The sequence below is a fragment of the Aotus nancymaae genome, unplaced genomic scaffold (assembly GCF_030222135.1).
Source record: "Aotus nancymaae isolate 86718 unplaced genomic scaffold, 86718_ANA_hifiasm-v0.15.2.pri h1tg000011l, whole genome shotgun sequence".
In the NCBI taxonomy this organism is placed as follows: Eukaryota; Metazoa; Chordata; class Mammalia; order Primates; family Aotidae; genus Aotus; species Aotus nancymaae.
In genome coordinates, this window is record NW_026988422.1 from 10,382,907 (window position 1) to 10,397,671 (window position 14,765).

The window sequence follows — 14,765 nt, forward strand, 5'->3', positions numbered from 1 at the left end:
AGACTCTGGGAGGGTAGTTGAGAACTGGAGCTTGTTGTCACATGGCTTTAGATTGGAAAGAGAAACTCATGCTGACAAGGTGAGGATTGTCAGGAAGTAAAGTAGGCATCTAGTCTCCCAGTAAGATAATGTATAGAAGGCAACTGACACATGCTAAGTGCTCAAAATATATTAATTCCCTGTACTCCATCATGGCTCAAGAAAATACAATAGCTGAGCACACCCAGGGGTTGCTTACTACTTACTCATCATTCTAGTGTATCTTACTTTGTTTCCATGTGAATTCACTTGTGAGGAGATAACTGGAATCCCTCCAGAGATAGGAAGATCCTTCCTAGTTTAATCCATACCTTGACCGATTTATTTTTCAGTTAGAATCAGGTATTGACAAAAATTCAAATGTCAGATTACAAAGGCATGTGGGATTTTTCTTCCCACGTTATACAATTTAAGTCTATTGTTTTCAGATCAAGACTTGAGACACCTCCAACACCACATTTCCTGTTTGTAACTGAAACAGTACACACAAAAGATTTTAAGAAACAGAAAAAAATCTGAAGCACAGCTAAAGACAGGCATTTTTGACATGCTGCTCTTAACATAACGGAGCAACATTACCTAGGAAAATAAGTTTGAGAGGATTTTTAATCTATACATATAGTCTTATGGTTAGTTAAGGATTTCTCTGAAAAAAGAGGCATGTCAGGTAAGTGGCATTGAACATTTTTTGTCCCATTTATATGTCTAAAAATTCACTTAATAATTTCTAAGTCTTAATGAGAGGACCCTTAGTATTTAGAAAGTATTTTTAAATGTTGGATAACTTTTAGTGTAATTAAAATATATTTTGAAATATGTTAATGAGTATAAGTTGATGTTTTTCTTTTGAAAGAAAAATGTGGACAGTGTTTTAGAGTGTGAATCTAATTACAGCTCTTTAGTAAGTGTTCATTGATAATTATGCCATGTGAAGTACTTGTTATTTTTAAAGAAGCTTCTGTTTTCTTTCTCTCTAGTTTAGTTTAGCTATTAAACAGGATAGGCATAATGCTAATTCCTCAGAGATTAGGCACTACAGTATTTTTCAGAAAGCAATCAATTGTCAACATTTGGAGAGATAACAATTTTGAAAAGGCCAGTGAAAATTCAGTTGCTGTGTGATTAATCATGAAGGTTGTATCCATTTGATTTGCTGTTGTGAATCTATGTTGATGGTTCATTCCTCCTGTATTCTTTTATGTACTTTTAATTTTTTAAATAAACATCTTTTTGTCGCAAGAGAAAACTTGCATGTTACGTAATGTGGGAGAACAGTGAAATATACATATTAAAAATTCATGCATATTTTCTACCACTTTAAAAACACAAAGTATGTATTTTCTTTCAATTTTTATTTATATACATTCTACGTAGTTTGCTTTTCATAACTGCAATAATAATGTACATAATATATGCAGCTTTTTTCACTAACATAAACATGTCCCTTTTTAATCTAACTTCTGCCTAATGATTTTAAATGAATGCACAAAAATGACATCTATTCAGCTATAGTTTAGTCATTTGTTTATTGCTGAACATTTATGTTGTATACGGTTTTTTAAAATATTTTTATATGACAGAAAGATGAACAATGCTACAGCTTTTTCCGTGTTAAAGGTTATTTTCTCAGAAAAACTTTCTAGAATTGAAATTACTAAGAGATTATGAGCATTTTAAGTCTCATTATTGCCAAGTTGCTTTTCCAAGAGTGATGCCAATTTCTTCTCATTCTAGCAGGGCTTCTCCTTCACAGGCTGATCTCATTTTAAAAATCTTCACTAATATCATAAGCACAACATGCTAACTCATTGTTTAATATGCCTTACTTTGATTATAACGAGGTTAAACATTTTTGCATGGATTTTTAAACTGTTTATAATTCTATCATTTGTGAAATGTCTAATTACATCTTTTGCTTAATTATTATGCTTATAATACTTTTAATACCAATTTGTATATGTCATTTATGGAGTAAAGATTTTATATATTATTATTTCTGTGAATTTGCTTCCATTGTTCTGTTTGATGGATCTTAAAATCAATTGATTCGATAAATCACAGAGACCAAAAGCCAACATTGAATTTTCATACCTCTTACTTTTCCCAGTTCATAGTTTAGCAAAGAACAAAAACAGTTGTCCCATTTTTGCTAGTGCTCTGCAAGAAATGAACATAGCATTACTAAGTAGAATTGCCATGAGCCGATGTTGATGGGGAACTCAGAAAGCATAGGAAGACCAAAGACAGTGAATATGATATCCAACTATTTTCAGGACTAATTAATTCTAAATTTAGAAGAGATACAGTAACATTTCCTCCGTAGCATTTTGTAGTTCAGATTTCCCCTTTGGGTTTAATACAGGAGCTCCTCCATTATCAGTTGAGAACTTTTACAGTTTCACAGAAGACATGCAAAGACTAAGTATTTAAAAGTCTCATAGGTTTTAAAAGTCAAAACAAAACAAAATTTCACATGAAAGAAGAGAATGAGATGATCGTTTCTATCACTTTGTATTTTTATATAATATAAAATATTATATTAAAAAATATAATTATAGGCCAGGCACAGTGGCTCATACCTGTAATTCCAGCACTTTGGGAGGCTGAGGTGGTTAGATCACGAGGTCAGGAGATCGAGACCATCCTGGCCACCATGGTGAAACCCCATCTCTACTAAAATACAAAGAATTCGCCGGGCATGGTTGCACATTCATGTAGTCCCAGCTACTTGGGAGGCTGAGGCATGGGAATAGCTTAAACCTGGGAGGCAGAGGTTGCAGTGAGCCAAGATGACACCACTGTACTCCAGCCTGGTGACAGAGATTCCATCTCAAAAAAAAAATATGTATATATATGTGTGTGTGTATATATATATTATATACACACACACATATATATAATGTTTTCTATTTAGATAAAATAAAAAAGATAAATTTGAATACACAAAAGAAAAATTATTTCTAGTTAAGTAAACTATGTATGAAAATAAAAGCCCAAGTATTTTCTTTTTTCCTATCTATATGCCTGTAGTCACTGCATCACCAATAATGTTCTGGTTTTATGATACCAGAACATATTCCTGCTATGTTTCTTCATTTACATCAAATCAATAGTAGTGGAATCAAATGTTGAAAACAATGCCTTTGGGCTATCATTAGTTTAAATAATGATTCACAATTTAGTTTACTTGTCATTTTTTTTTAAAAAAAAAAAAAGGGGTCTTGTTGTCTTTACCCAGTTTTGTCTTCTCTTGAGCCTCATCACCTTTTGAGAACAATGAAATCTTTTCTTTTAGTGACTAGGTGGGACTAACTTCTAAATTATCTTTTAAACTCAGATGGGTCATAGATAATGTTTCTCCATTTAATTTAGGTAATATTTGGCAATGAGTTGGGCAGTTTTCTTAAGAAAATTCAATCCAGGAAAGATTGTCAATTAAAGATCACAGTTCCAAGAAATAAATGTCCACAAGTTGCTAGTGGATAAAAGAAATCACTATTGGGCACTTTTCCAGACATTTTTGACTACACTCAATCTTCTCCACATTCCCGAATTAAAGAGAAGAGATAATAAAATTAATCCACCTTCTTGAACCATTAAGAGAAACATAATAGTCAAAGTATTTTATTGGATGAAAGGTTCCACACAACCATGCCATCTTCAAAGCATCTTACTAAGATGCTTCTCAAATAAGAAACAATAAAAACATATATAAATGGAGTCACTAAATACAGAGAAACAGGTTCATCTGCAGCAGCACTTTAATCAGTAGGATTTCTGAGGTTTACCAATCTCAGGTAAAGTCTAATTATAAAAACAATGAAGAGTCTAGCAATGGTGGAGTCATAATTTACTCTCTTCTGCCCTCCACCTCACTCCCATATTTATACTTTCTTCAATTAAATTAAATGGAGTGTTGGCTGAGGGAAATAATGTGCTAGGAAGTCATGTAACACAGATGAACATATGAACTCGTTTTACAATTGGCTTAGAGAGGTTCAGTGATTCGCACACAACCAGCCACACAACTAGGGATTACTCTCATTCCCTTTTCCACAGTTTGAAAATAGGTATCTCAAAGCTACTATTTGCTATTTTCTCTTTTCCCATCAGATCCCACTACCCAACACACACCATTTACTTCTCAAGTAACCCCCTATTCATAAAAGACGCTTAAAGTCAGTGGATTTCAGATTTGCATTAAAAACGGCATGGTATTTACTTGAAAGTCTGGAACTGATTTGAGAGCCCCCTCTTGTGTTAATATCCATGATTCGAATGTCTTTTATTGTGGGAAATGATGGGGCTGGATAGTAGTGGTTGGGATTGTGGGCGTAATGATGTGTCATATTCAAAAAATCATCAAGAATGTGTCTTATTTAGCACCAACCACCACCATGGTAAAAAAAAAAACTCATTTTATGAGTACACCCATGGGGATCTTAATATTGCCATTGAGATTTCTGGGTGTCTAAAATAAATATACACATTCATGGAATACAGAGAGATGTTCATTGCTCCGAGTTTACAAGCCAAGGAAAGCCATTAAGAGAAGCTATATGCTGTAATATACGATCAACTCATACACCTGTCTCAGTTAAAGACAGCCTGAAGTAGAAACAATTAAGGTATTATATTCATTGCTTTTTCTGTTGTTGTTTAAGTAAAGGCTTCTGTGTAAATCAAATCTGCCAGCAGAAAGACGTTATATTTGCTTAGCTGGGTTTCCCTCCAGAGCACATGCAATTGTGAATTTCAAAGACGGTGCCTGCCAACTACTGTTGGCTTTAAAGGAGTCAGAGGTTTTATAATTAAATCCACCACTATTAGCCCCTGGTAGTTGGAAGCTAGAGAGAAACTTAAATCATGATTTTCCTAGCTGCCATTGCCTCACTGATAATTTCTAGAGGCCTTTGGCTTTTTATCAGTGTAAATAGCTGAATTCAAATTGTGTGGAAGACTTTTTTAAATTGGTAAAAGCTGTATAAATGAAAGTAATTACAATTAATGAATATTGATACTAAATGTTACACTTGGGCAAAAAAATTTAAGCACTTTGTGCATCCAATATTCTAAGAGGCACTGTCTGTACTAAGTAGAAACCTACAGGGGTGTGGAGATATTTATATCACATATTTAGAATTACTGGGTAAGGGGAGGTATAGAGAGAGAGAGAGTGTGCGTGTGTGTGTGTGTGTGTGTGTGTGTGTATGTGTGTATACATCTATACAGATCTGAATTCAAGTTGAAAATTTTCACCATTTATCTACTTCATGTATCTACTCTTCTCATGCATGTATGTTGTTTTTCAAAATGGGGGTATTGTGGACAATCCAAAAATTATGAAAGATACTTAAAATGTCATAAAATACAAAGCCTTTAAATAAGTCTTCCTGTTTAAAATTTATATTAAAAAAAAAACAAAAACTTGAAAAACAGAAGTGTTAGGAATTATAGACCCTAAAAGCAGAGGAAACCAGAGACCATGTGAGACTACATCACACATACCTAAACTACTCCCAAATATTATAAGTTTTTAATTTAATTTTATTTTTTAAGACAGAGTTTTGCTCTTGTTGCCCAGGCTGGAGTGCAATGGCATGACTTCAGCTCACCGCAACCTCCACCTCCTGGGTTCAAGCGATTCTCCTGCCTCAGCCTCCAGAGTAGCTGGGATTACAGGTGCCCACCACCACTCCTGGCTAAATTTTTTGTATTTTTAGTAGAGATGGGGTTTCTCTGTGTTGGTCAGGCTGACATTGAACTCCCCACCTCAGGTGACCCACCTGCCTCAGTCTCCCACAGTGCTGAGATTACAGGCGTGAGCCACCGTGCCCAGCCCATATTAGAGTTTAGATTGTGTTTTAAAAGGCCTCCAAGTGGTTATGTGGGGCAAATTTATTCTACCAGAAAAAGATAAAACACAACTCTAAAGAAACGTACAGTGTGACCCAAGCTCTTGCCTTAGTGTTTCTGACATATTTCATAAACACTATTAGGACTTTCCCAAAAGCTTTTAGTGTAGAATATAGGCTTATGATATTGATTAGGTTGTTTCTTTGTAACTGAGAGTCAAATTATCTTCTTATATCAATTAATGGACCAATACAACTATTCCAATTCTCTTTAATTGGAAAGGAGAAAGCAAAACTTCTATTTGAAATATAATTTTGTCCAAATGATAGGATGATTTATAGCTAAATTCAGTGTAATTTAAAATATAAGATTAGGGCTTTCTGTTTACTTCCTTGAAGTATGACTGTTTATATTGTACTATATTTTATTTACTGGAACTGTAACTCCATATTGAATGTATACTAAATACTATATGCTGTGGAAAATGGAAAGAAAAAAATGTGAAGTAGAAAAGAGATTGATTTTTATTAGTGTTCCCAAGGGCGATAAGTGCTAGAGATTCATTATTATTCTCCATGTATTTATTTGCCCCTCCCCCAGAAAGAAGGGTATTAGAAATAAGTGTAATAGTATAAAAGATAACCAAATAAGTCAAGGTGAAGAGAAAATAGGAGAAAAGGATGCCATCAGTTCACAAAAAAATCTAAGTATCTTAAAGTCCTGGATATTTGCTTAAAGTAGATTGTGTATCAAAGACAGACAGATGATCAAGTACAATATTCGCATGGGATATAATAGCAAAATGTACCAGTTCTTAAGGAATTTCCCATGCCTTTATACTTGAGGCAGCATATGATGTATTAAATAATATCATCCAGTTCGTAGTATCCCTGAAATTAATACATTCCATGGAGAGTTTCATACAGCTGCTTCTTTTTCTTAAAACATGTTTTATTTTGTACTGAGAACAAAGGCCCAAATGTGGAAAATGGAAGCAAATAAGAAAGAGCAATAGAGAATTTTAGATTTTATTTTCTGACTATAACATGAAGTTCAACTCTCTGTTGCCATTTTAGGGCAGATTGTTTGCTTTAATGGTCGGTGAGATGGAAGCAGTCTTGACATTCCCCTAAGAAATTTTGAAAATATAACTGGGACATGTCCCAGAATAGAAAGTCATTAAAGTCTATTTTACTTTCATTCATGGGTATATCCAGGTAGTTTCACACAGGCAAGGTCAAAATAATCTTTCCAAAATCAATTTCTCATCCTTTCAGCATTTAATGATCAAGGTCCCAAAGTATATGCCATAGAAATTGGATGCAATAATTGTAGCTTAGACTATTTCTAGAGCAGGGTTACCAGTCCAATTTGGTCAAAGGTAAGTTATTAATGCATCCATTACATGCTTAATTTTAACAAATGCAACTCCCTGGTCAACTCTATAATAAATTAACTATAAAATGTGTTCTTAGGGAAGTTGTTTTATACTATATTATATAATTGTCATTGCACAATGTACAGTCATGTGCTGTATAACAATGTTGTGGTTGGGCCAGGTGGTGTGTCTCAAGCCTGTAATCCCAGCACTTTGGAAGGCTGAGGTGGGAGGATCACAAGGTACAGGCTTTGAGACTAGCCTGGCCAACATGGTGAAACTCTGTCTCTACTAAAAACACAAAAATTATCTGGGTGTGGTGGCCCATGCCTGTAATCCCAGCTCCTCAGGAGGCTAAGACAGGAGAATTGCCTGAACCTGGGAGGTGGAGGTTGTAGTGAGCCAAGATTACACCACTGTACTCCAGCTTGAGTCAAAGCACAAGACTCCATCTCAAACACACACACACGACACAACACACACACACACACCCAATGTTTTGGTCGATGATTGACCACATAAGATTATAAAGGGGCTGAAAAATTTTTATCCTTTAGTGACATAACTGTTGGAATGTCATAATGCAATTCATTACTCATATGTTTATGGTGATGCTGGTGTAAACAGACCTACTGTGCTGTTACTTGCAGAAAACTATAGCACACACAATTATGTACAGAATACTTGGTAATGATAATAAATGACTATATTACTAGTTTATATATTTACTATACTATGCTATTATCATTATCTTAGAGTATACTTCTTGTACTTATAAAAAAGTTAACTGTAAAACAGCCTCAGGTAGGTCCTTCAGGAGGTATTCCAGGAGACATTGCTATTATAGGAGATGACCCCTCCAAGTGTGTCATTTCCCCTAGTGGGACAAGATGTGGGGGTGGAAGATAGTAATATTGATTTTTCTGACTTCGTGTAGGCCTAGGAGAAAGAGAAGTGTAATTAACTTTCCGCAATACACTCATGGAGCGCTACATAGTATGAGAAAAGCTCCGTGTGGCCAATATTAACAAAACTGGGCTCCAAAATTATTTTATCCCAACACATCATATTCTGTACTACTGAGATTAGTGGAAGGGAACAGGCAATTTTCTGTAAATAAGCAAAGCATGTATGATTACAGTCTGAGGATTAAAGGAAGGTGAAAAGTAGAGCAAATGAAAATTCTTGGTAATCTGAATGTTCTTGATTTTCGAACAAAAGTTTTTTATCAGTCACCACTTGTCACCTCTTGATAGCTCCACAAAAAGTCTTTCATTCCATAAACACTCAAATGTGAGAAACTTGAATCCTTCTGCCCATGCTGAATTCAGTGGCTTAACACCAACACCCACTTTGAAAACTGAAAAGTTATGAATGTTAATTAATTTCCTGGTAGAGAATTTGTCCTTCATTATGAATAAATGCAACAGCTTTAACTGTGGCAACAGCCAGACCAAAACAAATGGGTAAGCAGCTATTATATTATGGGTATGTTTATTTTAATTTCCAGGGAACTCTGGGTGCCCCTTTTTCCTCTGGGGACTTCTAGCATTCTTGGGCTTGGCTTTGGTTATATCACTGATCTTCAATATTTCCCACTGTGTGGAAAAGCAACGACAAGGTAAGACATTTTGACAAATTTCACATGGTACCTGCTTTAATGGAGACTAGGGAATCACTGGAAAATCTATGGAAGTAGACAATTTTATGAAATGTCATTCAACAGGTTATTTTTATCTATAGAAAATTTATTTGCTAATTTTTCTTACCCAAAGGGTTCTCTTATTTAAGAATGCAATCATATGAGAAATGTGAAAAAATTATCCAATTTAGCTTTATCTCTGCTTTAGGATGTAGAGTGGGAAGGGATTATCCTGGTAAATAGGATTTTCCTTCTCCAACTGAACAACTGACAAAATTGTAGTCTATTCTGGGGAAGCCATCAAGGTTCTCTCTGATACATGGTAAATAAAGGGAGGTCTAGCCCTTTAAGACTCCATTTAAGCCAACTTAATCTCAGGATCAGTCAGGCACTCTCAAGTATACATAGAAGCGGGCTCAGAAGACAACTGGAAAAGGAATAGATTGAACCATGGGCTTGTTGTCAAACACTCCCAGGGTTTAGAAGAGTAGGTCAAGGGTATCTGCCACTGTCAGCTTTGCTTTTCAATATGCTGGGCATAAGTTTTAACCGTGTGGCTTTCAATCTGCATGTGCCACAACTGAAATGGTGTAAAGTCCAGCAACTGGCACAGCCTTTGTATGCTGTAGGCATCCAATATATGTTGAATACACATGGATCAATGTTGAATCTATTACATATTGACTACACGTGGATGGATGGGAGAATGAAAGTTCAACTATTGCTGGATGATGTCTTTTTTTTTTTTGTCATCCAGCCTGGAGTGCAGTGGCATGATTCTAACTCACTGCAGCCTCAAACTTCTGGGCTCAAGCAATCCTCTTGCCTCAGCCTCTCAAGTAGCTAGGATTACAGTCATGCATAAACACACCCAGCTAAATTTCAGATTTTTTTTGTAGAGATGGGGGTCTCGCTATGTTGCCCAGGCTGATCTCGTACTCTTGTTCTCAAGTGATCCTCCTGCCTTGGCCTCCCAAAACCCTGAGATTACAGTTGTGAGCAACCACACCCAGCCTGGAAGGTGTTTAAATATCAAGAAATCCTTAGGGGCAGGACATAAGTGGTAATAAAAGAAAAGAAAGGATAAACGAATTTTCTTTTAACAGAGGAAATGAAATAAAACTAAGTTAACAAAATTAACTTAGACACCTGTCCAAGAAAAATTGTATGGAACTAATTTAGAACAATGGTCAGATTGCAGCAAGTGTCCTTGCTTCTTTTAGAAACATCTTAAGCTTTGATAATACTAATATAGGCACTTAAAAATGGAGTGGCACAGCTGAAGCCACACATCTACTCAATAGCAAAATCGATGATAAGTGTCCACTTTTCTAATTCTCTGTCTAGTAAGGTTTCCACCAGCACATCCAACTTTGACATTGCTCACCAGTTGTCCTTAGCCAGAAACTCAACACTCTTTTTGGATCTCTACGATATCAATTCTATGACTAAGGTGAAATTCCTAGCAAACAATGCTTTTTCATTAGCAATGCTTTCCGTAATACTTTGAAAAATCTAATATATTTTCAAATAAACAAACTTTGTAAGTCAAACATATAAATGGCTCATCATCAAACATCTTCTACAGTTTCCCTCTTTGATAGATGAAAATGAGCTCAGAGTAGCACTTTTCTTTATATATTCAACTGGCTATTTTAACTTCTTCATTAAGATACCTTATAAATGCAGATAATATAATCTGAATTACAAAAAAAAAAAAAAAAAAAAAAGACGTGAATTGCGATCTACAGGGAGTAAATAATTTAAGGTGAAAACCAAGACAAGAACAGTAATCTGAACTAGCACCTTGCTCTTTCATTGAGTCCATTGGTAATCCTTTGAAGATTGCTGAGGGCCAGGTAACAGACACTGACATGTTTATCTTGAGCTCAGTCGTGTAACTTAAAATTTATCCAGCAAATGTGACCCATTTACTTTCACCCTAAATTTTCAATTTTTTCAGTCCTATGATTGCACTGAATTATGGACGTTAAGAACCACTTTTTATCATCATCATCAAGATCGGGTCTGGTATAATTTGGCTAATCTAGTATTTCTGCCCCAGAAGTATTCAGCTGTACTGGTCTTTTCCAACTCATTGTAAACAGGTTTTACAATTCTCATTTTTGGTAGTTCGTGCATTGGGATTTATTTACCCGCATCCGTACCTTTTTGCCTCCATGAAAACTCCTTTGTGTAGTTGCTTATTATGGTAAGTTGACCACTGCAGAAAGACAGTAGCCCTACTTTAAAAAGCAGCACCTAAAAAAGCAGTGCCTGTGATTCCAGCACTTTGTGAGGCAGAGGTGGGTGGATCACCTGAGGTCAGGAGTTGGAACCAGTCTGGCCAACATGGAGAGATCCCATGTCTACTAAAATTATAAAAATTAGCTGGGCATAGTAATGTGTGCCTATAATCCCAGCTACTCGGAAAACTGAGGCAGGAGAATCGCTGGAACCCAGGAGGCAGAGGTTGCAGTGAGCTGAGATAGCATCACTGCACTCCAGCCTGTGTGAAAGAGCAAGACTACATCTCAAAAAAAAAAAAAAAAAAGCAACACCTTTTATTTCGTTATTTCAGGACAAATTTTTTTCTTTTCAATTGTACAAACCCTTACTGACCCAGACATGCCATAAATGGCTCTATTATCTAAAAGTAGTGTAATGTGAGAGAAAATTTTAGAGAAAACAAAGAATAAATTGTATTTATTGATGTATTTTTTAAATAAATTTTGCTTCCCTCAATTGTTTTTAATAGTATACCTTTGAAGTAGACCTGATGTAAATTAGAACTCTGCCTTCAAAATTTAGCTGGGAGATCTTGTACAAGTAACATAATTTCTCTGAGTTTCAGTTTCCTTATCCACAACATGTGGCAAATACCATCTAGACCATAGGGTTCCTGTAAGAATTACACACACACACCCCCCTTTGCATAGTGCTGGGGACTTAGTAGGTCAGTCCTAGATCTGGTACAGCCCATCACCACACCTGGAGGTCCTGCTGCTCCCTTCCCTCTTTCCACAAATAATTATTAAGGAACTACCATGGCTGCATGTCATCCCATTTAATGTTCACATCTGCTACTTTGGTGAACATTGGTTTCTCTGGCTACTTTGCTGCTCCCACCATCACCATCCCTATGCCCCTCTAAGTCCTCTCCAGCTCCAGCTTCACTTCCCTCATCTCTGTCTTATTTAACCAATCTGTACAATACCTTGAGCTCTAGCACTAACTGTTGTGCTCAGGTAAGTCACGTTCAGGTCCATTTCAGAGAGTTTTCTGTAGGGTTTCATGGAATTGGTTCTAAACAATGTTTAGAACTATCACTGAAGTTTTTATTTGAGCAGTAATATGCCCTCCTTAGGTGGAGCACATACTGGGACGTGCACTTTATTGGTGTGCAGTTGATGTATCCATCAATGCTACGAATGTCCTTTGTTCTTATCCCACCTCCACCCTTTCTGCCCCAACTTCTCCTAACATCTTTTCCCAAGTATTAGTAATAGCTCTGCCATTCTTTCCATCCCATATAAACAAATAGAACTATCTTTTTAACCCAGAGATTTCAGATACATTTCAGAACTGCTCTGCGAACAGTTCAATTCCTTCCCAGTCCTCCTGAAGATGCCTTCCTGCCTTATTTCTCTTAGACAAACAAACTATAATAAAAGATTCTATTGTATCAGCCAGCTTTTCTGCCACTTGGGCTGTGAATGCAATGCCCCTGTATCTGGCCTCATGTAACTTTTTATGTTTGCATCTTTGTATTACTCTTTGTGGCTAAGAAAGATCTGACTCCACCTTGTTTAGTCAGTGAATAAGTTTTGCTGGTGTAATAAATAGCGTTCAAAAGAAAATCTCCATTTCAGCAACCATACGATATCTGTACATTCAATCAGATAGACCAGATAAGCCTCCCCTTGATGTTTTCTGTAGCAGCTAGGCAGAAGCTTTGAAATGCATTTCTCTCATTCTCCCTGAAATAAATCCTTCATTTTTATGTGAATCTTTGTTCAAATCTGTTCTTTAGGAGGATTATATTTATTTCTTTTTCTGATAAGAATACATTAACTATTTCCTTCTTTAAATTCAAAATCTCTTTGTTCAACTCCTCTCTGGTTTGGAAAGAAGAATAAACAAGCATATTATTTTGGTCATACATCAAAATCCTATCAGCAGAAACTTATGGCATCTTCACACTGAACATGTATCAGAAAAATTTTATTATGGAGTTTAAACTATGTGCTGCTGTCTCGTGTTGTGTGGTCCACAGGACAGTTAACACTTTAAAAGGAAAAACATAAAAGCAAACATATTTGCATCACACCCTCTCAACTCCAAACCTGACCACAAGTGTTTGCACCTGAATCACAGGAGAGGCTTATGAGAGTTCACCCAGTTCTTCCTATGCACAGTCTGCACACTTAATTGCTTTACAGCAAAGCATACACTTTTTTTTTTTTTTTTTGCTAAATGTCATTGAAATCACCAGGCAGCTTTTAAATTAAGTCATGCCACTTGTTTTCAAAAACAACTTTTGAGCCTTCATGACAGAGCAAACTTTTCAGAAGCCTGAGCTTGCTGGCTTTTATTTTTAGCTGTAACCTCTGAACTTTTTACTACTACCCATTTAAAGAACCTTCTTCTAGGAAGGATTTGCAAAACAAAAGTCACCCAAGTACAGATGGCTCAGCTAGAGATTATACATTTACATCCTAAGAGTAGCACGGAATGGGGTGCCCTTGAACTTCCATCCCACTTCAGGTGCTCCCTTTATCCATTACTTGTTTTCTTTTTTTTCCCCCCAAATTGGTTTGGTCCCTTTCCTTCCATCTAAACATCACATTATTATGTTATATCTTTTAATATTGTTGCTTCTATTTCCTTTTTCCCACACGCCTTTTTTGTCTTACTTTTCTTTTTCCCTACTGACAATACATTCAGCACATTTCCATTCTACAGAGTTAGTTTTTATGTGTTACACTAGTATTGTTTCCAGGCACCAACATTCATACTTTAAGCGCCTCCACCTGCAAAATCCACATTATCTTTTAAAAGTATTAGGGGCCAGGTGCGGTGGCTCATACCTGCAATCCCAGCACTTTGGGAGGCCGAGGCGGGTGGATCATGAGGTCAGGAGTTCAAGACTAGCCTGGCCAATATGGTGGAACTCCATCTCTACTAAAAATACAAAAATTAGCCAGGCATAGTGGTGGGCACCTGTAATCCCAGCTACTGGGGAGGCTGGCGCAGGGAATTCCTTGAACTCAGGAGGCAGAGGTTGCAGTGAGCCAAGATCAGCTACTACACTCCAACCTGGGCAACAGAGCAACACTCCATCTAAAAAATAAAAAAAATTAGCCTGTTTGGGAATTATGTTTACTCCATACCAACTTTTTCTTATTCTTATTAAGCAATGACACCCTTTCACTTTTGTTTTCAATTTTTTGGCTGATTTTTTTCTCCTTTCTTTCAAAATAATGCTCAGTGGGTGACTATCCTTTTGTGAAAGGTGAGATTTTAGTAATTTCATTTCAAATCAAGCATTACTTATAAATCTTTTAACTTTAAAATATCATACCATCTTAATACCAGCCTATTTTCAACTAACTCTAATGAAACTTCCTGACTCAAATGAGCACAATTAAATTCTGGTTTGTTATATAATATGTATTTAGAATGTATGTATAATATTAATAACAAACTTTGTCATTTAAAAATATTTTTACAGAAATGATATCATTTACCTCTGACCTGTACTCTGTGGTATAGGCATTATTGTCCCTACTCAGTGGATAGGTTGAGAACCAGAGTTTTAAAGTAATCTGCATGTTGTCACAGGGCAAA

At 36.0% G+C, this 14,765-nt stretch overlaps 1 protein-coding gene across 1 annotated transcript in view; it reads left to right on the forward strand.

Annotated features, from left to right (window-relative positions):
- The first annotated feature begins 521 nt into the window (after positions 1 to 521).
- LOC105723064 (T-cell receptor-associated transmembrane adapter 1) overlaps positions 522 to 14,765 on the forward strand; it is a 31,430-nt gene continuing 17,186 nt past the window's right edge. Inside the window, exons 1-2 of the mRNA XM_012460928.3 lie at positions 522 to 706; positions 8,784 to 8,894. Of these exons, the coding sequence (XP_012316351.2) occupies positions 700 to 706; positions 8,784 to 8,894 (118 nt within the window). The 5' untranslated portion in view covers positions 522 to 699. The remainder of the gene's footprint in view (positions 707 to 8,783; positions 8,895 to 14,765) is intronic.